Raw genomic sequence first — 27,115 nt, 5'->3', positions numbered from 1 at the left:
AGTTGTAAAATCTGGCTTTGCAATGAGCAAACTGTAAATTCTGAAATGTAACTCCCCAAATGTTGTTGGACTAAAACTCCGATCATCCCCCGCCACAAAAGCATTTGGCCATTGTGCCAGCAGGTGATGGGACTTGTAGTCCAACTACATAGAGGGTAGAGATATGCACAAACCTTGGTTTGTGCTGCAGTAAGAATATGAACTGGTTCATGCCAGTTCAGCCCAACCATGAACTAGTTCAGTGATTTGAAGGTGGCACCTTTAAAAGTGAGTAGAGCAGGTCCTTACCCTGCAGGTCCTTACCCACCAGCCCATGCAGCTTCCTGCTGCTGCGATGCTCCCCCAACAGAACGTGCATGGCCTCGGCTTGCACATGGCCTCCGCGCATGCACAGAAGTAATTTGTGTGGTCAGTATGGTGTAGCTGTCCATGAAAACGGCTTGCATGCATGAGCGGAGACTATGTGTGTGCCGGTGCCATGCACAGGTTGTTGGGGGGAGTGCCACAGTAGAAACACACGTAAGGCTCTACTCACTTTTAAAGGTGCCGCTGCATGAACCGCTGCAAGAACTGAGGTTTGTGCACATCTCTAATTTGAGGATCCATGCTTCAGACCCCCAGAATCATTCTCATCAGCTAAAAATAGTTATGCAAATTGGCTTTTAGCAGTAGCTTTGTATAACTACTCATTTTCAGTTCATGTCAACTTGCGCATCAGGGAGGTGGTTAGGCTAGAATCCTTCTCCTTGACATCCTAACTTCGTATGTGGAGGAAGTAGCATTCACACGTGTGCTTCCCACACCTGCAGTCTGAGTTGGTACAAACCTAGCAGGGCTTTATTGTTTGATATTGTCTAATGCTCAGCTCAGCTCCAAGAAACACATTATAAAGAATTTGAGATTTCACACAATCACTCAAGAATCTAAATTGCTGAAGGAAATTGTTTAACAAAACATTTTAAAATAGTGTTGTTCTTTCTCCATCTATTGAATACCATTCATTAGAGCAATGGAGGCCTCTCATTTGGGGCAGAGAGGGCATTGCCCCTCTCCATGCCAGCCCCCATTCTTGCAAGCCCCCCAGTCTCACACCAAACATATCATCTCTTCCTCTCTGACTCTGTCTCTCTTGCTTGAATATTGCTCTTGCACTTCTGCTGCTTGCCAGCAGATGGCACTGGCTCTTGACCTTTTTTATTTTACATTCCTTTGTAAAGCATTTCCTCTTAGGGTGTTCAGTAAGATCCATTGCCCCCAAATGAAGTGATTACCATACTTAGTCACTTCCCAAATTACATATTGAGTGCACCAGGACCAATCAGGATGTGCCTTTCTCCCCCTGCCCCCACAAGGGTGGGCAGAGTCTAGCCCTGCCCCCAACCAATCAAAAGTCAAAATAGCTTACAGGTACTTATTCTGACCATCTATCCATCTATCAATGGTCACATAGTCTGACCATATCTATCTATCTATCTATCTATCTATCTATCTATCTATCTATCTATCTATCAAGCACATTTAGCCCCAAACTTATGTCTCTGGGCAGTATACAAATTAAAAAGTTAAAACATTAAAATTTAAATTTTAACACAATATTAAAAACTGCAAATCTAATTAAAAGCCTGGGTGAACAAGTGTGTCTTAACTGCCTTTTAAAAAGAGATGTGGAGGCTCTTCTTTCATCAGGGAGCGCATTCCAAAGCCTCGGGGCAGCAACAGTGAAGGCCTGTTCCAGAGTAGCCATCAGACGAACTGCTGGCAACTGTAGACAAACTGCAGTTCGTCTGTGGCAAACAAAGCCAGTCCAGTAATCTGATTTCCAAAATCCCAGGGTCCTTCTAGGCAGGCTGAGCAGACTCTGTGGAGATTTGTATGCAAAATGAGAGCACCCAGTCTGCAAGCCAATGGAGTTCAGAACAGGATGGAGCCCTGGCTACCTTTCTCCAGCCTCCCCTTCTCCAGAGGGAAGCCAGCCCTTTTCTCCTCACTCGGTGCCTTGACCAAGCCTGTGGGAGGTATTGAATTTCTCTGGTATTTACTGAGAGTTCTCTTCTTTTCCTTAAAAAAAAATGCCACTAGCAAATCTTGGCGGCATTCAGGGATCTAGAGAATGAGAGAGAAAGCAGAAGATATGGTGAACTGGCCGTTCCTCTGGGTAGGCAAACAAGCAAGCAGCCCCCTGACTTCGCTCTTGTTCTGGGACTTTAAGCAAAGCCTCTTGCTAGCTCCCTTTTCTTTCTTTTACTCTCTCACCAATCTTGAGGGTGAAAAAGATGGAGGGGGTTATAGCTTCCATCCAAATAGAGCATTTTAACTGAAATTACTAATTGGATAACTTCAGACTTATCCTGTTTGAAATGTGTGTGTCTTTTATGCAGAAATATGTGTTTTTCTTTTTTTAAGGATTCTGAGATGATTGCCTTCTCTTCATGGGCAACCTAACAGGCACAGATTCGAAATCTGTCCAGTCCAAAATAGTCAAGTAGCAACACCACTCTATCAGTCCTTGTTTGTTGTTGGTTGGTGATCTTGTGTTTTACTGGGTGGGGCGTGGGCATTGAGTGGTAGTAGTATTGAAAGGAGAGGTTCTCAGCAGAAGTTCTTTGGACAGGTTTGTGATTCATATAGTTTAATTTTCAAATCTGATAAATCTACTTGAGATTGTCTCAAGTAAATGAACTGCACAGAACTGCAGCCAATTCTGTACAATTTATTCCAAGTAAAGCCTTAATGAGCTCATTGGAGTTTACTCGCAAGTAACAGCTGTGTGCATAGGATTGCAGCCCAAGAACATATCCCATTATATTGTGAGAAAGGGAGAAATAAGGCTTGCTTAAAATGAAGAAAAAGGATGTACTGTATGTGCGTATTTGTGAGAAGAAAGGAAACTAGTGGGATTTGTGTGTGTGGCCAAATACATTGTGGTATTTTCAAGCAGTGTGAAACGTGTGTATGCAGGTGCTACCTGCAAACAGGCATTCAAAGCTCCAACCCCTCCCAACTTTAGTTTATCTTCTTAGCCTAGTCCTGCATGGGGTGAGGAGGAGAGGGCGAGAATGCAAGGAGGGGGAGAAGTGGAAGCAATGCTGATAGAAGAATGGATGGAGCTACTGAGGGGGGAAAGAGGCACAGGGTCTTGAGAGACAGGAGGGGCATTGCTACTTTCCACACTGACCCTCACCATGAACCACTCTAAGGGCAGGATTCCTTTACTCACAGGCAAGGGGCAAATTTAGCACTAAATCAGCACTAAATAGCCAGCTGCCAAGTGCTGGTGTAAATGATGGAGATCTTGGCTGAGACAAGCAAACAACTTGTCTGGACAAAACCATGGGCTAGTTCTTTCTAACGTAGGGTTGGACCTGCCTACTATTAGCCTGCCTATGGTTACCCCTGGCTCCCTCCCCTCCCCTCCACACCCCAGCCCCAAGAAGCAGCCACCGCCACCACTGAGAGATATGCTTCAGCTATAACCAGAAGCTAGAAATCAATGCGACTGCAATTGTGCAGCAGATTGTAGAATAATCAGGCTTTCTATTTGCTAATAGGAGCTTTTCACTTGTTTTTCAAAAAAAGAACAGATTGTCATCCTTCATAAGGGCAGAAAGTGGTTTGATAGATACAATGTGCATACTAATTAAATTTTTAAAACAGACGGTCTAGGTGCATCTTCAAACAGTGAGAAGTCAAGGTTTTTTTTTAACTCCATAAAGCTTCCCATCCATCCTTTGATGACAAATCCTTCACAATAATGCCCATATCATGCCACATAACACCCCACCCCTCATAAAATATACTATATTCCACAAAATGCTTTTCTGGACATAATAAAGTTAAAAACCTACATAATTTATGTAAGTTTACCAAAGCAGGAAGGGGAGGGTTCAAATCAAAGCAGAACACTAGGTATCTTGAGTTCTGCTTTGAACACTAAGGAAAGGAGAGCTGATCTTGTGGTAGCAAGCATGACTTGTCCCCTTAGCTAAGCAGGGTATGCCCTGGTTGCATATGAATGGGAGACTAGAAGTGTGAGCACTGTAAGATCTTCCCCTCAGAGGATGGAGCCGCCGCTCTGGGAAGAGCAGAAGGTTTCAAATTCCCCTCCTGGCTTCTCCAAGATAGAGCTGAGAGAGATTCCTGCCTGCAACCTTGGAGAAGCCACTGCCAGTCTGTGTAGAGACAATACTGAGCTAGATAGACCAATGGTCTGACTCAGTATAGGGCAGCTTCCTATGTCCCTATGTTTGGTAACTCTGATGTCTATAGGACACCCCCAGCCTCAGAGGCAAGATGCTTCTAGGTACCAGTTGCAGTGGAGCAACAGCAGGATAGAGGGTGTGCCTTCACCTCTCACCTGTGGGCTTCTCAGAGGCATCTGGTGGGAGACTGTGAGAAACAGGATGCTGGACTGGATAGGCCCTGGGCCTGATCCAGCAGGGCTGTTCTTATGTTCTTAACTTTCAAAGAGGTGAAAGAAAGGGGTCCCTTGCAGATGACATAGCCACAATGGGAGGACTGTGGAGTTTCTAGTCAGAGCACATCATCACTTTGGGGGGAATTGCTGTTAATTGATAGTGAAGCTGACAATAAAGGTTTCTTGAAACCAGTCATTCTTGCCCTCAAGTACAAGCACATCCATTGGTGTGAAGGAAGTGGCCATATTCATGTATTGTGTATTTACTGGATGCTGCTTGTGATATCAGTGAGAAGTGTCATAAGTCTTTCTACTGTGGCATTCGGAACTATCTGCCCCTCAGAAAAATGTTTCCAATTATTCTGTTATTCTTTGGAGGCTGCATGCTTACCCTCTGAAACATTTCTGTGTGCCTCCTTCAAGTAAAAAACAACAACCACCCAACTGCAGATGGTAGTGTGAGGCTTCTTTATGGAGATGTGTGCTAGAAGAAACCACCAGCTAGGGATGTGCACAAGCCGTTCATGCAGGTGTGGGCGGGGTGGGGAGCAGTTTTCTTAAGGAGCCGGTAAGCAGGAACTTTGAGTTCACAGTAAAGCCTCCCAATAAAACCGCAGTAAAGCCTGTTGTGTGTAAAAGTCCATGGAGAAAGAAAAGGTGCAACCATCTCAGTAGGTACCTCACCTGTGACATGGGGAATGGCACTACAATGGTGAGAGAGAAGAGTTATTTTGGGTAACAAAGAAGAAAGTGCGTATGGAAAACTAAGAGGTATGTTGTTGAAAATGAAACAAAGGAGAAAGTCAAAGAGCTTGGGGAATGGGAGAGGGGGAAAGGCTATTTCACTTCATATTTAAAAGCTGATCCTTTGTCAGCTAGATTGTTTTTGACAAGGCTCAGATGGGAACAGCTGAGACACTGAAAGAGCGGGAAAGTCTTGTAGCGACAAAGCTGACCCAGCTGAAGTCATAAATTGTTGGTCAAATGGCAAAATGGCAGTGCCTCTGGAACAGAAAGCTGGCACGTCTCTGTGCTTAAAACAAGGGAAGACCCTGCCCAGAAAGGCACGTACAGTTAGCTGTCGTCATGAATGCATCATTCTCTGAATGAAAAGCATTTCGTTTAGGTAATTATATGATCCCAACAAGATACTTCTAATTAAAGTTTTGTTGTGCTGCCACCAGGCTGGGGATCACAATGGGCAGTTCTCAAGCACTTTTTGCGCATGCCAAATGTCAGTGCCAATAGGGCTTCATGGATGGGTCTTAGATCTACAGTAGTGAGCTCTGGGAAGAAGCACTGCATGATCAGTTTCAATCAGAAGACAACTTTCCCCTCAAGAGTCAGCAAAACCTGGGCATTTAATTTTCTGAAAGCACAGCAAGCCTCATTTTAAATATGCATTCAGATACATCTCAACAAGCCCCTGGTTTACTTAGACATGCCCCTCTGCCCCTTTCGTGAAAGTTTTAAGTCCAGCTAAAGGAAGGAGGTTCCTGGGATGAATAATGAGTGACCCAAGAACATATGGGGCTAGTTCACAGCCCAACCCTCTTCCCAGAAGTCTTCCTAAACTGTAGTCCTGCTCAGAAACCTCCCACACGGACTTCAGAAACACCATCCAAGGGTTCCTTTGCAAGGTCTAATTCTTGAACACAGGGGGATATTATTACTGATCCTAGAACATAGGAAGATATTCTTTCACTTTCAATATAGGCTTTCAACATATCTTGTCTCGTTATTAAAAGATCCAACAAATTACTCTGCTCTGTTTCCAAGGATTCCATGCATGTTCAAACTTAGATTTTAACTGTTTGGACAAGACATTTTTGTCAAATTAGCCCTAGAGCAGTTTTAATACCACCACTGCCACCGCCACCTCCACCACCACTTTTGATTTAATTAAGATGAGAGTGCTTACAGTTCCCACTAATACTCTGGAAAGTGTGGAAATAACAAATTAAGGTGTCAGCCTTAACTTCTGAGACATATAAGCAGTACAGACTTTGTATGGTCTTTTATATTATGCTGGCTTTACAAATTAAGCTCCATGCACCCACCCTTTGCTTTGGTCTTCCAAACTCAATAGATGCAACTTCCTCAATCATTCGCTACACACATATATGATGAATTTCTGACTGATACATCCACGAGGCACAGTGTTCTCCCACCACAGCAACAACTGTAGTGAATGCCCAGGCAGAAACACTACAGATGCAGTAGCTTCCCCAATCACATGTTACAAATGCAATTGATGGATTTTAGCCTAACACATTCATAAAAGGTATGGTGCTCCCCCCAAATGCCACCAATCAGATTATATTGTGATAGTCTGGTGGATAAAGAACTGGAACTGGATTTGGGAGTCCCCTCAACTGAGCTAACATTACTGCTGGTTTACGGATGAGAAAACCTTTAAGATCCAATCACAATTTTGTGATATCACAGTTACCATAAAGGCAGATCCCCCAAAAGACAGAGCCTGGCAAGCAGACAAAATTGCACATGAGTAGTCATGACTAACTTGTCCCATTAATTTCAATGGGACTACTCATGAGTAATTAAGACTGCATGTCAGCCAGAATGTACAATTCAAATATTTTTAAAGAGCTATATCCATGCTAAAATTGCTATGATCTGTTTTGGTTAGCAATTGTGCATAAATTTTCTGGGTCCATTTTAACTCCTGAAGATGCTGCAAAACTCATCTATGACTGGAGATAGATAGATGTTTTTCGAAAGAAAAAGTGATTCGAAAGACACATAACTTCTCACAGTGTACACAACTATTTCTTTTGTTTCATGGTCACTTTGGGTGAAAAGCAGTTTTGCAGATTTTGGAAAGAATGCATAAACTACAAAATCTGCTTACTGGGAAAAAAATGGGATCTCTCTTTCAAAATGCCTTCAGGAGTCTTTAAAAAATCCAAAAAACTGTAGCCTGTCTCTGGCCCTTTAAACGCAATCAAAACTACGGAGAAACAGCTTCATACAGGAAAAACTTGAAGCAGAAGGAAGGTATAATAATGTCTCAAGCATCTGGATGAAACAATTGGTACAATTCCAACTTCACAAGCTTCAGCCCCACCATCCCATTCCCCTCCTGACTATCTTTGTCTAACTACCAGGCAGCACCAAACTGTCCATTCTTCTTCCACTGGCTGTTCATCTTCAAGATTCTCTGCTGAGGCAGGCCAGCTGCATATCCTCTTGTATTACAGGCACAGATCATTAGCAAGCACAAACTGGGGATAACCCCAAGGAAGATTTTGTCCAGACTGGCCTTTGAAAGGTATGTTAGAAAGGGGTTTTCTAGTACACTCTAATGGGCCCCAAAAGCCTGGCAAGAACAAAGTACTGCAGATGTTATTAGACTGTGTTAAATTGGCCAAGTGAAAGCCTAGGAGGGAAGCCTAGGCTAGGTTTCAACTCCACCAGCTTAGCACATGTTCAGAATTACATGCTGTCTTCTTTGCACGCGACTCTTAGAATGCATTGGTGAGAAAAAGACAGTGCAACCTAGATACCAGAAGGGAACACAGACACACACCAACATACTCTGCGTTCTTCAGAGTCCCCCCAGAGAGTTTTTCAGCTCCTGAGCTGTACTCTCCTAGTTACTGTGATGCAATAGGCCCTTCCATGCTTGCATGTGCCTGGATTTGTATGTAGCTTTGCAGCATAGCTGTTAAAATAAAGGGCCTGTTTTGCACACGAAACAAAACTCCCATATTTTGACTCAAAACGGTTTGAGTGTTTTGGGAGCCCAATTGAGGCCTGTTTTTCTAGGAGAGCTGGTCTACCAGTTGGGGTCAGTGGGTAGACCAGTCTTCTGAGGCAGGCCAATGTGCTAAGTTTGGGGCGGAACGCTCGTCTAGGGGTAGACCAGGCCTCCACCCCAGACTTAATCCTCTGAGGCAGGCCTCACACGGGCATATCAACCCTCCACTCCAGACTTAGCACATCGGCCCGCCACATAGGACGGATCTACCCACCGACCCCAACTGGTAGACCAGCTCTCCCCAGAAAAACAGGCCTCAAAATGGCACTTGAAACACTCGAAAGATTTTGAATGTTTTGAGGCTAATTTGTCAAAACAGCTGGCTTGGGCTGCTGTTTTGACAAATTGATTCAAGGATTTTGTGATGTGTTTCAAACTTGAAATGAATAGCAGAAATGAACCCCATCTCAAAGTCCCAGATTTGCCTAGTTAAACAAATGAAAAGAAGTTACACACACACACACACACACACACACACACACACACACACACACACACGAGCCATTACAGGTTTCCAGGCTTTAAAAATGATCAAAACATCCACAAGTCTCCTTCCATCCTCTCTGCCACACATTTAGTCCATCAACGTAGTCTAAGCACTTAGCCAAGGCTCACGGATGCCCAGAGAAGCTTGGCAATGTCTTCTAGGCAGCCTGACAGATTGTACTCTGGGGCAAGAGGAAAGTAGACTTCCTTGGGAGCTTCAGAAACCACCACTCGTTAACAGTAGGGGGTGGGGGTAAGATAGTTGCAGGATTTTATGATCTGTCATTCTTCCAGGCCCATATAACAATATGGGTGTCTCTATGTATACATCTCATTGCTACTAATATCTATTAAACAGATTCCAGATCTCTGTAGTGTCTCTGATTTTTAAAAACCGTTAATGTGGCATTCAGTTCTAGGCAAGAGTGAAGTAGAAGATACTCAATTTTAAAATGTCATTCTGTAGCAGGCTTTTGTTAAAAATGTACACTGACCAGAGTTTAGCTGTAGTATTAAAACAGTGGCTGCATTCAGACATAACACCAATCATGGTTTGGCATTAAGTTATGGGAATGAGTAGTGGCAAAGCCATGGACTTGCCAGTTTAGATCCTGATTTGTGATCCAATGGACCTGCGGTTCTGCTCCCCACCCCATTAGCTCTCCTGTCCAAATTTGGACGTAATGGAGAGCAGGGAGCCTGCAGTCAGTGAGACTGCAGAGAGGAGAGGGAACTGGCTGTGTGGACATCCTTCTTGCATGAAGGAAAGCCCACACAGCCAATCATAGATGGAGAGAGTGGGGAGCTTCCTCAACTCCAATCACAGAGAATGCAGCCTGCGGTTCAGAATTTGGACGCAACACAGGCTGCATTTAACCTTGGGTTGAGGTGATGTAACTCACTACAACCTGAGGGTTCAAATGGGAGTTCCCAAAAGAAAACCTGGGCCGCTTGCCTTATGGAACTGGAGTTTCCTGCATTTGGACATGCAGGTTTGGCAACCTCTGCCCCCCTAAACTCTGGTTTCGCATTATGTGAAAATGCGGCATTGGCTTGAGCAATGGCAAACTATGGTTTGCTGAGAAACCTGAAGTCCTTTTTTTAAAAAATGGCAGAATACAAGGGGAGGAGAGAGGGGGAGAAGAAGGAGGGAACATGCGAGAGCTGGTCTTGTGGTAGCAAGCATGACTTATCCCCTTAGCTAAGCAGGGCCCATCCTGGTTGCATCTGAATGGGAGGCTAGAAGTGTGAGCACTGTATGATACTCCCCTCAGGGGATGGGGCCACTCTGGGAAGAGCATCAAGGTTCCAAGTTCCCTCCCTGGCTTCTCCAAGATAGGGCTGGGAGAGATTCCTGCCTGCAACCTTGGACAAGCCACTGCCAGTCTGTTAAGACAATACTGAGCTAGATAGACCAATGGCGTGACTAAATATATGGCAGCTTCCTATGTTCCTAAGTCCAAGGTTTGCTGCTGCTTGTTCACATCATGCCAAACTTGGTTTGGCATTACGTCTTAATGCAGCCAGACCTGAAGGTAGCCAAGGGTATTGCTGAATTCTAGCAATGCCTTTGTCAGACTTCATGAATCTGAGGGTTCTGATTTGACCGTTTTCTGATCATGCTACGGCTTCAGTGTTACAGACGAACACTTGGAAGAAAAACCAGAGGAAGGACTGATGGTGCACAACCACAGCAAGCCCTGCTCACAGCTGATTAGGAAGACAGACCCTCCTCCCAAATTAGCCCAAAGCCCACAAATAAGTAGTTGGACTCTTTCTGGACTGTGGTTCTTCAATGAGATCTTCTTTTGAAACTGAATAGTTGGCATAATGTATAAAGCCCATTGCCATCCATGAAAAACCATAAAACCAGTGGCTTTAAGTGAGCCAGTATCTCACAGGTTCAGCCCCCACCCCCAGCATCTGCAAAGGAGGGATAATATAATGCTGACCTCCTTTGCAGGGCGGTTGTAAGGCTAACTGAATAATCAATGTGAAATGTTTTGCACACTCACTCTAAAGAGCTACACAAATGCTAAACAATATCACCATCGCCACCAACACCAGCACACAGTCGCCTTGAAAAAGTCAGCATGGCTGCTTCAAGTAGGCAGGGCGGGCACTTGCTGCTGACTTCCTAACCTGGGAAAATGCAGCAGTTGTGGTTTATTTCTAGAATCCTGTAGCCCATTCCAGGAAATTCCATTTAATTATGTGGGAGGGGGTATGGAAGTGGGTGGGGGCTAAACTCTAATAGCCTCTGGGCACTCTTTATGAATAGGAAGGTGAGGAGAGGGCCTCCAAGCTCTTTATGTGTGAAGGAAACTTAACCCTTTTGGCTGCAGGCCAGGAACTTTTCATGTGGATTTCAAGCCTCAGCCAGGAGATTCTCGGGTGCTAGAAAGAGCCTTTAATTTAAACCAGGTGCCTCTGAAAGAAAAACACTTCATGAAAGGCAAAAACTTGGTCTTGTTCCCTCAAAACAAAAGGGCAATCACGCACATTTTGACTGAAATGTTCCCTTTTTGGAACACAGCTTCATGCTTTAAACAAACTTGCTGAAACCTCATCCATTTGGACAATCTGCATGAAACTGAGCCTACCAATACTTCTGGAGCCAGAGAAAATTCTTGAGCCGAGTGCCAGCTGAGTCTGCCCAGAGCTGTGGAGCAAAAGACCTTACAGTATGGAAAGCACACAGGCTGGCAGGGAACAAAGGAAAGCGGGTTTTGTGGCATCCTTTTGTTGCTGCCGTCTGCAAAACTTAACACTATGAGTCCTGCAGAAAGCTGTGATTGCTGCAGTGGATGGCAAGAGCTCTGTGTATTCAGCTCGTTTACCACGTGGCAAACATGACAGCTTGGGATAGCCGGCTGATGTCATGCATTTGTTTACAGTACTTATTCCGTTGTTCTTCTGATCTGCTAGTGATATGATAGTGGATTGCTGCCCAAGGATATTTCCTCCCACACTAGAATTCCTGGATGATCTCAGAATGCACGGAACAGCCTCCATGAATACAGAAAAGGGAATGAAGTGTCTACATATCTTGGCAGGGCTGGCCCAAGACGTTTTGCTCCCTCAAGCAGAAAAGCCAAATGGCCACTCCGCCCACCTCATCCCCCGCACAGTGAACATTTCACTCAGTCTGACCATGAGTTCACACAGAGTCCCATACTGTTTCCTCTGCCTGTCAGCAGCTCACCTCTCCAGGCCTGCAGGCAGGGGTCTCTACCAGCTCTGCAGGCTGAAGCAGGCCACTTCCTGCATCAGACCGTGGACCAGTTCTCAGAGGTGACACAACCTGCCCCCCAATGGGTGGCCTGCAGAGGAAGACAGGTGAAATGGCACCATGCTGTTTCCCCCCTCTTCCCTGCCTGACAGAAAAGGAAGGAAGTTGAAGGTGGGGAGATCTGGAAGAAGGAAGGGAAGGGGGTGATTGTAATAGAAAAGAGAGAAATGGGAGGGAAGCGATGGGTGCCATTTTCCTCTTTAGGCAGCAAAATGTCTCAGGCCAGCACTGCAACCAGGCTGCCTGATTTCCTTTTAATTGAACCTGGAACGACATACAAAGCAAGTGCTTTACCACTGAGTTATCCACTCTGTTTAATATCCATTACCAAGTTGTTTTGAGAAAACTCCATTGAAATGAACAGGAACTGTTTTCAAATGAAGGTTATGAAAGAGAACTTTTTAGTAAACTATGCAGAGTGCACAAGCTGCCATATACTGAGTCAGACCATTGGTCTATCTAGCTCAGTATTATCTTCACAGACTGGCAGCGGCTTCTCCAAGGTTGCAGGCAGGAATCTCTCTCAGCCCTATGTTAGAGAAGCCAGGGAGGGAACTTGGAATCTAGATGCTCTTCCCAGAGCGGCTCCATCCCTTAAGGGGAATATCTTACAATGCTCAGACATCAAGTCTCCCATTCATATGCAACCAGGGTAGACCCTGCTTAGCTAAGGGGACAAGTCATGCTTGCTGCTACAAGGCCAGCTGAATCAGTTCTTCTTTTTGTCACCCTTCTACTCTTAAAATAGATGTTCTCGATTGTCACCTGAAGCAGCCACCTCTCTTTGACTCACTGTAAAGTCTCTGCATTTTGAATGATTTGTTCACTTTTTCATGGAGACTTGGATAGCCAGAAAGTTTGATTAAAAACAAACACCTGTGCAGATATTGATGCCCTGTGCAGGTGGAAAGACTTATGGAAAATGTGTTGATTCAAATATACCCCTCACCCCTTCCTTCTTTGTGGAGCCTAACAATTAGGCCTCTGTGATAATTTGGGGGCCAAATTGCAGCTGAATCAAAGCAGGTTAATTCAGCCTGAATCTACCCAAATCAAGCCATTACCTCATTCAGGCTGAATCAGCCTGCTTTGGTTCAACCCGAATTCCCTCCCTTGTACTTAGTGGGTGTCAGGAAATGACTGTATTGAAGACTCGGAACTGGAGAACCTGCATAGTGTTGCCCCATGTGACAGTCAGTTGATCATTCTACAGCCGTCTTGCTAGGCATAGAGTTCTTAGGCCTAGACAGACCCTGCCCAGTCTGGTAGTTCATTGGCTCCTTTCAGGACAGGAAAGGATTCCCTGCCTGGGTCTGTCTTTGTCTCGGTTTCAAAATTTCCTAGGTCCTGGCGTGCTCTGTTTCTTGATCCTGTTTGGCTCTACCTCCTGGTTCTGGTTCTGACTTCTGGCTTGTCTTTCACTCCTGGTTCTTGTTTGTCGGCTTGACTTTGACACTTGGCTTCAGTTCTGACTCACGGCTGCACTCCTGACTCTGTTTTGTCTGCTTGGCTTTGATCCTTGGCTTTAACTCTGACTCTTGGCTTGTCTCCTGATCCTGGTTTGTATCTGCTTTTCCTTGACTCTTTGATTCAGCATTGACTCCCAGTCTGCTTTCTGACCCCAGTTCCTGATTTTACCCCTTGCCCTTGGTTTTTCCCTTGCCCTTTCTAGCCCTGACTTTCTAGATTCAGACACATCCTCCAGTGGCTGTACCTGAAACCTAGTGTTGATACTGTGTGTGGAGACGTAGCAGGGAGCCATTCTCTTTCTTAACTTTCTGTTAGCAGAAACAGAAGGGCATCTTCCATAGCTTCATTTGGAAAAAGGGTTCTTGCAAGAAAGCCACCCCCTCTCAGTCCAGGTGAGGTGCAGGGTCTCTTGGTAATCATAGTATATTCATAGGCTGTTGCAATGATCACAGTCCTTAAAAGGGTTACCATTCCCAAGAGACCCTGCACCTTTCTCAGGACTGCAGGGAGGGAAATAGCAGGGATGGGGTTGGAATCCCTCTCCCAGAGGTGTTTTTTTTTTTAACATTTATATCCCGCTCTTCCTCCAAGGAGCCCAGAGTGGTGTACTACATACTTGAGTTTCTCTTTCACAACAACCCTTTTTAAAAGTGAAGTCATAGAAGACCTGCTCCCTTGCTGCTGGGGCAACAGAAATTTAAGAAAGAGTATGGCTCCTGGCCCTGTCTCCATACTGAGGAAGTACAGAGAAGGAATGTGGGTTGGGTGGCCATTCTGGTTTGATTAGGCCCTCAGAAACACTCATTCAAATTGAGTAGGTGGCGGTGTTGGGGACCCCCTCCCAACCCCAACATTCGATCCAGAGTCACTAGCCCAGAATTATATGGAACCCAGGCCTGTGTCTGATTCCATTTTATTAAGGAATCGATTAATGCCTGAATTCAGATTACCTAACCAGTACATGATACCCAGATCTCATGACTGCCTGGTAAATGATTTGTGAAGGCAGGGGTAATCTAGCATTGTTTATCAGTGTTTGTGGAACTCACAAGAGACACAATGGGTCTTGCGAGATTACCAGTCTCACACTGCTGAAATTAACTTGCTCTCCAGTAATCCCCTTACCTCACTGACAGGATGCTTCTGCCTTAGTCAAATGTATTGATTAACTAGCCTCAAACATGTACTCTTTTTGATGTTACTTTAAATATTCTTTTGTTATAATTACACACTAGATAAGATGAACACAAGAAGTAACTTAATTGCTGTCTCACACAAATAGAGCTAATTCTTTCACTAACTCCTGACTTTTAACATTCTTGGGACAAGGCAGGAGAAGATGTAGATTTGTTTTGGGGAACGACAATAGAACAATACTCTGCTAGCAGGAGATGAACTGAGACCCTGTTTACCCTGGACTGACCGAATATCCTGAGCTAATTTTGACAATTAAAAGACAATATCCAGAGGATAACAGGAATGGACACCTTTTGTGACCCAGGAGACTCAAATGGACATCAAAGGATGGAATCACTATATGAAGGAGTCTCTGGATATGGCAGATTAGCAATCTTTGCCTAACAAGCATACTTGCTCAAGAGCCATCCCAGAGTTTGCTGCTAAAGCTGCGGGGCTAAAAGCAGGAACTCTTTCCATGGACAGGAACTGTCTGTGACTTCTGCTGCGAAGCGAGAAGTCCAGACTACCCAGCCATGGTGCTTCACTTTGCTCTGAGCAGCTGCCCCCAGCCTGCTTGAAGCTTGCACCCCAGGCTCCTGTTCTCCAGCACCCGCATTTCTCCTTCATCTGAAGCCTGCATCGCTCTCAAGTTCCAGCAATGAACAATTCCTTTGAAGCTTTCTTCATGAACCTGGTGAGATGCCTATTCAACGCACAGCCTAGCCTGCTCCCCACTTTCCTCCTCCTTACTAATCACTGCCTTCCTAAGCCCTCCCTCCTTCTTTCTCTGTTTCTCTCTAAATGTTTTATTAGGATTTGTTAGATTATTAGATAGCTGTAATTACTGATTGCACACACATATGTTAGTTAGGTACATTACACTACACTTTGAATCGGAAACATGTTTTTAATTTGGATTATTTTATCCTGATGAGAAACTTTCTATAATAAAGCCCACTGAACTTTCTGAGTGTGTCTCTCTCTGTCTCTGTTTGCGTGCCCAGATTCTACATGGTCACCATCTCCAAGAACCAATTCAGTTTGTGTATGATGTGACTTTGCCTCTTTCCCTCTGAGCATATTCAGAGTGCAAAACCAGGTGTAGTTCACAACAGCAGGGGGAGGCTCTGAGACAGCCTCTTATTAGAGTTATGGCTGCTTTGCACAGCCCTGCTAATAATACCCTAATCTTCATATTCTACCTTTACCAGTCTCTCTTGGGCATTTTGAATCAAAAGGACATAGAAATCACTGCAAAGCCATTTGCTTAGGAAACCAAGAATGATGCTCAACATGTGTAAAATCATAATAATAGTAAATTGCAGGCCTCTCTAGGGATATTTGAAATGCTTTATAAATCTCCACTGAGATGTTTTCAGAGTCTCTAGTCATGGAGTAAAAAGAAAACATGTGACCCCCCCAAAAATAAACAAACACATGCAGATTTTCAGTTGTTTGTACCATAGGGACACAAATAAACTCTGTGACATTTTTGCCAGTACTATAATGTGCCTCAAAAGGCAGCATTAGACCATTGGAAATTTTGGGTAATATGCAGCCTGTGTCATTTTTCTTACTATTAAGCCCTGATAACTGGGCAAAGAGGCACCCTTTAAAATGGTGGCTTTCTTCAACAGTATGCAGCAGGGCAGAGCAACTGTCCCTTTCAGTCCAGCATAGTGTCTCTCCAGTGGCTGTTGCTGATGTCTCTGTGTGTTTAGATTGTAGGCCCTTTGGGGACATAGTTTTGGGGAAACTATTTTCTCATCCTTTTGCTATGTAAGCTGCTTTGAGCAATTTTTTTTTTGATAAGTGACATATGAATACATGTAACTATATAAAAGTGTTTTACACTTTTAGTTGCTTCATATGCATTTAAGAATAAGGAAATATGGACACAATCTTTTTCTCAGCTGGAAGTTAGTTTCAGCTACTGTGAGCAGAAAGTTGCCTAATTTTTGAGAGTTAATTTTTGACTTACCCAGCTAGGACAATGAAAAAATCTAGACGGTTCCATGTGTCTCCTAGGTAGCACTTCTTCCCAAAAATCCCTAGTGCAATCATCTTGATGATCATTTCCACAGCAAAGAAGGCAAAGATAAAATCATCAAAGCTCTGAAAAACAAAGAAGCAAGATGAGGAGGCACTTCTGGTGACAGAGATCTAGCTGCTGAATGTGTGGTAGTTCATGATCTGAGGGGCCTGGCCCAAATCTAGCTCAAGGTCATCCTCCCACACATTCTAATGTCTTCTTCCAGGCAGGGTTGCCAAGTTTTTCACCAGAGTGTACAAAGAAGAGTGGTGGTAGCAGACATAAAGGCTATTCTCAAGAGCAGCCTAACCCAGGCTAGAGCAGCCCAGCCTGAGTTAGGCTACTTGTGTGCAGCCACAAGACTGGGGCCAATCCCAATGTTGCCGCCTTGCCTAACCCTACTTTTGACCCCAACTTTTAGCCAGGGTTAAGGGCGCAAGGGTACCCTTAACTCGGGTGCCAGGGTCATGTGTATGCATGGGCTACACCCAGCCCAAGCAGACACTAAGCTGGGTGGCAAGAGCTCCTGCCTGAGCGAGGATCCCTCAATGCACTGTGCTCCTGGTGGTGCACTGAGGGATGCCAGAGGACTTCTTTCTCTGGCTCTGGCAGAGCTGTCAAAGCACCTCCAATTGTGTGCCTCCCTGACCACCCTCCCCACTGCCACCGATCTTGGTCGTGTGCATGACCTCGTGCTGTATTTATCTGAATCCAAGAATAGATTTTTCCAAGTTTTTTGATGTTATAAATCAGGAGGTCGGCTTAAATTCATAGTCCTATACCTTTTGAGTAAATACAGGTATAACCGTATTTAACCTCTTCCTTTAAGGGGGTTGTCCTAAATTCAGAGTCATCTTTGATTGGGGAAAATATGGTACACTTAAAAATAGGAGGATACTTCCCACTTTTCTCCATAAGTAACTGAAGCTGATTGGTTGTATGGCTGCTAATCAGGGAAATATTTCCTTAGGCAGGGAGCCAAGATCTGTTCAAATTAAGCCTTGAATTAGTTGCTATTTTAAATGGGGGGGATCATTTCCCCCAGTGTTTGCACCATAACGAAATCTTCTAGTCCTTTTTAAATGGGAACTGGTAACCTCTGTTCACTATCTAGAATGATAATAGGGTGAAATTTCACTCCTCAGCTTATCACACTAAGAAAGCAAGATATATTGCATGCTTCTGGTGGTGATATTGAATTCCAGTTTGCTGTGCATGTTTCTGGAATCTGTGCTTATCCTAACTCTCAGTGTTCTCCCTTCAGCTTCAGTTTTCATCTGCCTTTTCCTATCTCAAGCCTTTGATGTCAAGGGTCAACTTTCAGACAATCAAACATGTCCATCCCACAATCTATCAAATGGGAAATTGGATGACTTATGTTGAAAGCTGTGTATCTGAATAGCCCTCAAAGTGTTGTACAGGAAACCCCAATAAGACATTAATCTTGACATTTATTCTGTTTCATGGCAAGTTAAAAGGACCTGGGTCAGCTGCCTCAAACACAAGGTTGCCTGAGAATACACACTATTCTCTGTTAAATTGGCACCGAAATGAGGTGTGTATTTTTTAAGCTCTTACCTGGAGAATCTTGCAGCGTGGGGAGTCACAACCCATGTCTTCACAAGGATGGAACATGCCCAGAGTGACACAGTTCAGGAGAATCACCAGCATGCTGAACCTTTCAAACCAGGTGCACAGGAAATCAGTCAAGGAAAAAAACCAACCTTTCAGAGGGCAAGTTAAGAATGATCCATTAGAATAAAAAAAATCACACTATCAAGCATCAGGAAAATGAGTGGCAGGTAGGGTAGAGTAGAAGAAACTAGCTTGTTTTCCCCCAAGAAATTTCTTTTTGCTATTCTGACTATAATTCTACACAATGAAAGCATTTGTTTCTCCCAGAAGTCAAATAGCGATAGTGCTATATTTACTATAATCACAGGAAAGAGGCAATGAGCCCACATAATAGTCTCTTCCCAGTGTTTTTGCACATGAGGTACTATCATTGTTATTATAGTTGGGTAGTACAGGTGCCATTTCTAATTGCCTGAAACTCCCAAGAAAAAGCACTCTCAAGACATTTCAGAATCAAAATAGCTACCAAATACAAATGGCTATCAAAGCAATGTTGCTAAGCAACACATAGGCTATTAACTATTTTAGTTTTTCCAGGGCAGGCCCTGTTTTGTTAAAAATTATGTTTGGCTGTCCACACAAGATTCTGGAAATGTTCACCTGTCTATTGACTTTTGTTATTTTGTTTGTCTCCAACTGATCTCAGTGCACAGTGCTCAACATACTATGTCCACCTGGGCCCCAAACATCCTTAGGAAATGGTTTTCTTGTCTGTGTGAAGCAATAAGTGAGAGCCAGCATGGTGTAGTGGCTAGAATGCTGGACTAGGACCGCGGAGACCCGAGTTCAAATCCCCATCCAGCCATGAAACTTGTTGGGTGACTCTGGGCCAGTCACTTCTCTCTCAGCCTAACCTACTTCACAGGGTTGTTGTGAGGAGAAACTCAAGTATGTAGTACATCGCTCTGGGTTCCTTGGAGGAAGAGCGGGATATAAATGTAAAAAATAAAATAAATAAAAATAAATAAGGCTATGCACACAAGCAGACCTACCCAGATTAGGGAACCTCTATCTGGATAGGGCTGCTCATGTGAAGCGCTGGGATCGATCTCAATCCCAGCACTGCCTTCCCTTCAAGCCCGGGTTTTACCTGGGTTAAAGGGCACAAGCCCCAGGTATGAGGTCATGTGTATGTTCAGGACATACACAGAGTTGGGCGTGTACGCAGCCCAAACATACACACAGTTGGACACCTAAGTGCCCAACTCCTAGGGGAATCCACCAATGCACTGTGCTCATTGCAATGATCATTTGGGGGGAAGGCAGGTTCCCCCCTGCCTTCCACCCACCCCACCCACCCATGAGAATAGCTTCAATATGTTCTCAATCAAAGACAGGACAAATTTCAAAAATCTCATCTCATCTCTCTCACTGATAACAATTAAAGAGAATTTCAGGACCAGCTTGGGGTTCCTATGGCAAAATGATTATTTAAAAAAACTACCTGACATTACTTAAAGTAGTCCCATTGGAATTAAAAGGACACTGTTTAACTTGTCCTTTTAACTTCAACATGGGACTACTTTGAATATTTTTTCTCATCATGTCATCCAATATCCTTAATTAAATCTATGCATTTGAAAAATAGCTCTTCCAAAGAAACTTTAACTACAACTTAATAACTTACCCCAAACAGTTTACTACCAATGGAGGAGGCTTAGATTTCTGCTATAAAAGGCAAATTTTGCTAACTGAAAAAGGCATGTTGTGCAATATGAATACATTATTCAGACTAAGCAAATTATTCATGTTTGCTTTACTGATATGCTAGTGGATCACACATGCTGCAGATGGCAATGAGGTTGTAGATTTCTGAGGTAGTAGAATGGATTGTACCATTTCAGGCTGCAGATGAGGGATCATATTCCCCTATGTAAAAACATCCCTTCATGTGGAAAACTAGTATAGTAAAGAAGTGGCTTGACAAGAACCTTTCTCCTGCTTGTATAAGTATTTCCTTGCAGGGAACTTGTTACATGGGGAAGTATCAAAAATAGTATCCCCTACCTGCAGTCCAAAGTGGTAGAGTCCATTCTACAACCTCAGGATTCTACCACGTCCTGTAGAGCAGACTGGTTGAGGGTATGAGTTACTTTTCTATGGTTGGGATATTTGAATGGAATTTTTGACAAGGGAGCAACTGTGTGCCAAAAAGCCAGGACAGGATGGAAAGATTGGGCTCAAAACTCACTCTGCTATGAAGCTTACAGTGGTCCCTCGACTTACGTATTTAATCCATTCCGAACGCACGTTCGGAGGTCGAAATTTTCGTAAGTCGAAGAGCGCACCACGGAAGTCTGGAAACATTCGTAAATCGAGGAAACCGCATCTAAAAATTCGTAGGTCGAGTAAGCTGAATCTAAACCGGCAACTACTTCCGGTCTTTTTTGTCGCTCGTAACTCGAAAACATTGGATGTCGAGTAGTTCGTAGGTCGAGGGATTACTGTACTCTGTGATAATGGCTGGCGTGAGCTTCACCTGTGTCCACCTCATAGGTCTGTTGTGAGGATAAAATGGTCACAATCTGTGTATGTCACCATGAGCTCCTTTGACAAAGGGTGAGATAATATAAATAAACAACGTGTATATACAAGCAGCAGTATTGCAAGCTGGCTACAGGGATGGACCGAAAATTGACTGAGAGTCATAGGTCTTGTTTCCTGAATAGTTAATAACCTGACCTCACCTCTGAGCCTTTACCAGAGTTCTTTAAGAGAACATCTTCTTTGCCCTAAGCCCCATCACCCATTGAGATAATTCGGAGAGGTTTGTCTGTAGTTGCCACCAGCTCGTCTGATGGCTACACAGGGATGGGCCTTCTCTGTTGCTGCCCTGAGACTCTGGATTGAGCTCCCTACTGAAATAGGAGCCTCTCCATCTCTGACAAGTTTTTAAAAGTTCCTAAAGATTTCCCCCCTCAACCAAGCTTTTTAACTTGACTGTGGTTTCAAATTGTTTTCAGGGTATCAACTTAACTTTGTGCCGGAAAAAGTGTGCAAATTGCATATGGATTGTCATGGTAACAATCACATACATATCTACTTCACTATATAAAGACTTGTTGGGATGCTATGATCAGCTGTATCTTCTCAGCAAATAAATACAATGAGTACATCCAACAAATTAGCAGAGATACCACTAAACTTCTCCATACCCAGGCTTGGAGAATAACTTTGGTGGCTCAAAAAGCCCTCCCACAACAAGAGGCAAACTTCCAAGGTCTCTAAAGTTTCCAGAGTCTGAGCTTGGAGTAGTTGTCTGGCATCTCTCCACCATGCCCAGGCAGCCCTCTTAAGACACTCCACCTGCTCTTTGCTTAACAGTCTGGTGGTGTTAGTGGAAGAAGCAGTAGCAGCAGCATGATGCAGGTAGTGTAGAGAGGGAGGGTCCTTTCTTTCCTCATCCTAGAGCACTGTAGGGTAAAAGTAGCAGCAGCAGTAGTAGCAGCAGCGTGTGAGGAGGCTTTTCCTCTCCCTCAATTCATTGTCCTGATGCAATGCCATGACTTTAGAACTTTTGAGTCTTTCACAGGCTACTGCAGCTTTCTGCCTCATGCTTTGTGGAGCAGTGTGTCAGTGTGGCAAGGGAACAGAAAGTCCTTCTCACTCCATGTCTGCTATTCCAGAGCCTGCTAGGAAAACAGGGGTGAGGAGGGAAAAAACCTCCATATTCTGTGTGCCACCATTACTGTGGTTCCTGCTCCCATCTCCAGACTGGTAAGTAAAGGGCAGGGAGTATGTTGTGGGGAACTAGTGAGCAGAACTGTTTAGTGGGCTAAGGAGTCGTTTTCCACACCCTGGCCCTGACTTGGAAAATGATCTGATTTCTTCCTAGTTTGAGGGGGAAGAAATCAAATCATTTCCATGTTGATCCTAGGTGTTTGCCCATTTCTACAAAATAGAGTGTGTGAGTGAGATCATCACATGTTTGTTCCTGCACATAAGTGCTTTGTCACAACTGAAGTAGTCCCTAGACTCCTCTGACAATCTCTTGCCTATCCTCTTCAATCAGTAAGTAGCATTAAAATGCATTCTTAAAAATTCTTAATCATATGTGCTAACTTTAGGTATAAAGATATAAATTATTTCCTACCAAGTGTGCAAATTGCAATTAAAATAGCAGAATGGACTAAAACCAGACTATTTATTACCCCAATAACAAGATGTCTTAATATTATACGATTTTACACACACACACATACACACACAACACCAAGCCCCACCACTAAACAAGAATTTCATATTCTGTTTGCCATGCCAAGCTTAGCTCCAGGATCACTGAACAAAATGGTCTTATTTCTCATTTTCAGTCCAAACCATGAGTGGCTGGAACCTCAGGCATATGTATTTGTGTCTGTGAAAATGGGAGATGAAAATGTATCTCCTTGCTGGAACCCCCTCCGTTTTTACTTTCCAAAATCCACCCAATTGGTAATTTTAGAACAGTTGTAAAAGTCCAAGGTAGACTGAGCCAGGTTTCAAGAAGCTGTTACTCTCTTAAGACAGGATAAACATAACTGCCATAGCAAATCACATAAGGAAGTTTCAGCTTACTCTTGAACTAAAGGAATTTCTCTGTGTCCCTCTAGTGGGCATTTCCAATGACTTCAAGACTCAAGTGTACAAAGGCCTTGAAGTCAATCTGGGATGCATCCAACCTGGCACTGGTATCTGTGTTAATTGCTATCTGTGTTCCTGGATACAAATAATAATCTGAACTTTATGGTCTCGTGCACAGTACAGTATATCAGCACTGTAAGCTAAAGTTGTGCCATCGAGTCAGTGTCGACTCCTGGCAACCACAGAGCCCTGTGGTTTTCTTTGATAGAATACAGGAGGGGTTTACCATTGCCATCTCCCGCACAGTCTGAGATGATGCCTTTCAGCATCTTCCTATATCACTGCTGCCCAGTATAGGTGTTTTCCATAGTCTGGGAAACATACCAGTGGGGATTCGAACCAGCAACCTCTTGCTCCCTAGCTAGGCAAGTTACTTCCCCGCTGCGCCAGCACTGTAGGATTCCTTAAATAATCCCATGTGCCCATTTTTGAGAGTAAGCTCCACTGAACTCAGAGGGACTTGCTTCAACATGCTGAAGAACAAGTAGTAACTCCTTTGTGTCTTAGAGCTGCTCTGGATAAGCTAATTTCTTTGGAGCGAACTGAGTGGAGGCCTAAAGAAGCTGAAGCTCACCAGTCAACTTTGCTTTGCTCCTGCAGTCAATATATATAGGATTGTCAAAGCCAAGAAGCACAACCTTTGAAGAGTCAAGGAAGCTAAGTTCCCCTTGCAACAGCTTTGGTCACTACACCATTACAAATATAACTGATCTCTGAACTTTTCACTATCTTTCCTTGGAGGAGTCAAGCAATAAAAACATTGCAGAGAAATAGAAATTCTCCAGGCAGCATGAATTATACCTCATGGTGCACTGGATTTAAGCATGAATATTGCCTCTTCCCTCTGGAACTCATGTTCTTATAATCCTATGCATGTTTACTCAGAAATAAATTACATTGATTTCAATGGGATTTATTCCCAAGTGTGCATAGGATTTCAGCCTTAATCCTTTTCTGCATCTTGGATCTTACTTGTTTCCCACATCTAGCTCCATCCTTTTCTAACCTCCATATGGACTGAAGTCACAACAAGCACAACAACAGACTTGCCAGCTTTTGACATGGCTCAGTTGCAGGCTCAGATCCTTGGGTTTTATGTTGTGCTGGACACTCAGTAGCAGGGTTGACCAAAATGAACCGCTTGTGATCCCTAGGTGTGGGAGACTGCTCTTTAATGCATGTTCTGTTCTGTAGATTTCTGATCCAACCTTGTGCAATATGACCACAACCACATAGCCATGGAACATAGAGGCAGTTTCATGTAACTTCTCTGTGGGCAAATACAAAGCACCTTAGGTAAACCTCAGTTAACTTACATAGCCATGTCTGTTCCACAAACTTAGCTAAGGCAATGATAGAAAAAACAAAGATCACTCGTATTCTATGGATTCAAGTCTGAAAAATCTTCCTGATCTAAGCACCCTTTTCCTCATTGGCTTTGAATGGATGGCAGCTCCAGATCTTGCATACTGATGCCTACACCACCCAGAGATGAAAGTTTGGAGCGGTGTAGAAATCTGATAAATAAATAAATAAATAAATAGATACACGTGCTCAAGTTTTATAAGGTGCACATCTTTTGCCTGTTCTCTTCTCTTTAGTCAGCAGGTCTTGTAGAAGAGAGGTACGTAGCAGAGAATCTCCATACTTTGCTGATTTGAACCCTGATGATTAAAAGTCTCCCAGAGTCTAAAAATGTTGTTCCTGCTACTGTATATGATAATATAATTCACTATAATCCACAACCCTCTAAGTTAATTTAAAGGTGAAAAGATACATTTTCTTTGTGGACTTCATGTAGAAACACTATTGGAATACAGTGTATGCTTGTGAAATTCCAAAGCTCTAGCGGAGGATTTGGTGCTCACTGTTACACCCGCCCCTCATGAAAAAGGCATCCAATACACATGCCACAACATGTGGCGGGTTCCTTTCCACTCTGTTCTATTGTAACTGCCACACAACCTTAGGAGAACTGTCTTGCATTCTGAGGTATTTCCTAGGAAAATAGCTTTAGTCAGATTTAATTCTTTAAATAGTTATTCCTTCGCATCTCCTTCTATAGTTTTCTTTTCCAATTTTCCTTTTCTAAATTCTTTCTTAGGCATTGCTGCTATCATATCTGTACCACTTTTTGTAAAGAAACATTTTTGTAATAATGAATTCTGTACAATCTTACAAAAAAATCCTACAAAATCCCTGCTAACTTGGCAAAGAGGCACCTTTTAACATGGTGATTCTCTTTTATTTAGCAGGGGGAGAGTAACTGGCCCTGTCCACCCCCAGCACAGTACTTCCAGTGACTGTTGCTGGTGTCTATCTTGTTTCTTTTCAGATTGTGAGCCCTTTGGGGACAGGGTTCCATCTTATTTATTTATTATGTCTCTGTGTAAACTGCCCTTAGCCATTTTTGGAAGGGCAGTATAGAAATCAAATCAAATCAATAGAAGATAGATAGATAGATAGATAGATTGAAATTATGGAACATTCCTTGTTTTGAATCATTATGTCTGTAGACATTCAATTAACATTTGAAATGGGAAACACCACATTATGAGGCAAGTATTGTGACAGCAGATGTGTTGAGAGGAGGCCCTGTAGACAGAGGCGTAACTGGGGAAAACGGCACCCAGGGCAAGCTCTGCCTCTGAAATTGCGCCCCCCCGGCCCCCCAACATCCTTACCCTATCCTTGCCACCTCGCGCTGCCGCTACCTGCGCCCTGGCCGGTGGCCTGACGGAGTCGTCGTGTGCCCCCTGGGATGGCTTGTGGGGAGTGAGCACCAAGGTCGTCAGCCCCGCTATCCTTTAGCGACCGCGCGGCGGCGGGCGGCGGCGGATCGCTGAGTACAGAGCGATGCCGAGGCCTGCCATCTAGCCCGGCGTCGCTTCCCAACTGCGAGGCACGCCTGCGCAGTTCATTCTATGAACTGTGCAGGCGCGCCTGTGCAGTTGGGAAGTGACGCCGGGCCAGAAGGCAGGCCTCGGCGTCGCTCTGTACTCAGCGATCCGCTGCCGCCCCCCGCCACTGCGCAGTCGCTACAGGATGGGGGGCTGACGACCTTGATGCTCACTTCCCACAAGCCATCCCAGGGGGCACACAACGACTCCGTCGGGCCACCGGCCAGGGCGCAGGTAGCGGCGGCACGAGGTGGCAAGGGCGTGCGGCTGCCGCCCTGAAAAAAAATTTTTTTGTGGGGAAGGGGGGATCGGGGGGGGGGTCATGGCACTTTTCGCTACCCCCCCCACGTGACCCACCAAGTGGCGCCCAGGGCACGTGCCCTGCCTGCCCCCCCTATAGTTACGCATCTGCCTGTAGAGAGAAACAAGCAGAAGTTGATGCAGAAGTTGCTGTTTCTGGCTAACTCTCAGCCACAGAACCTGCCTAAGCCTGTGAGGGCTTAGGTTGAACAAAGCCACCGGGATCTAGAACTTGACATGATGCCACAACTACTTGTGCAATCACACAATCCCAGAGACATTGACAAGATGGACCACTGGGCTGATCCATTATGGCAGTGTCTGTGTTCTATGATATTTTTCACTGTCATGAAACATTTGCAAAAGGCACTGCACATTAATTGGACTCTGTCTTCCCTCCACCCCATCGCTATGCAGCTCTGTATCTTATGCCATATTGATGCTCTAAAGCAGAAGCAGTGGCAGGATGCTGGCATACCTTGTCACAAGAATATAATCCAGGGCACCATCGTTACAACTTATGCAGGGTTCTCTGCCACGGGCCAAACTAGGGTCATGGAAACACAACTGTCTCGCAGCGTAGTTTTGTTTTGGACCTACATTGCTTGTAAGCACGTTTGATCATTTCTTCAGCTATCTGGTGAGGGGGAAACAGCACTAATATTCTAGTGCCTTCGCTGAGGTTGTTCTTACATTTATTGATCTACCATCTCTTCATGCTTTCAAGCATATCCACAACTGGATATACTTCTCTGGGCCTTCTCTCTTGCAGCCCCCTCCTTATGGAACACCTTGCCTTCTGAGATTCATAATGCCCCCTCTCTTCTGTCCTTTAAGAAGCTTATTTTGCCAGGCTTTTAGTTTTTCGTGTGTATGTGTGTGTGGGGGGGATGTCCCCCCACTTTCCCCCCTTCTTGTCTTCATTGTTGTTTTATGTAAATTGCCTTGAGTCTAAGAAAGTCAGGCGGTCAATATATTTGCTAAACAAACAAACTGGATGCCATTT

The 27,115-nt window shown here is 44.3% G+C and overlaps 1 protein-coding gene across 4 annotated transcripts in view; it reads right to left on the bottom strand.

Moving 5' to 3' along the window:
- Window positions 1–27,115, bottom strand: part of CACNA1G (calcium voltage-gated channel subunit alpha1 G) — a 492,338-nt gene that overhangs the window by 278,395 nt on the left and 186,828 nt on the right. For 3 of the 4 annotated variants that reach the window (XM_053297969.1, XM_053297972.1, XM_053297970.1), the window contains exons 2-3: window positions 18,233–18,378; window positions 16,604–16,737 (exon numbers count right to left, since the gene is read on the bottom strand). In XM_053297969.1, the coding sequence (XP_053153944.1) occupies window positions 16,604–16,737; window positions 18,233–18,378 (280 nt within the window). The remainder of the gene's footprint in view (window positions 1–16,603; window positions 16,738–18,232; window positions 18,379–27,115) is intronic. The other variant, XM_053297971.1, reaches the window with a different exon arrangement.

This window comes from Hemicordylus capensis, chromosome 2 (genome assembly GCF_027244095.1).
Source record: "Hemicordylus capensis ecotype Gifberg chromosome 2, rHemCap1.1.pri, whole genome shotgun sequence".
In the NCBI taxonomy this organism is placed as follows: Eukaryota; Metazoa; Chordata; class Lepidosauria; order Squamata; family Cordylidae; genus Hemicordylus; species Hemicordylus capensis.
This window is presented reverse-complemented; position numbering and strand designations above follow the sequence as displayed.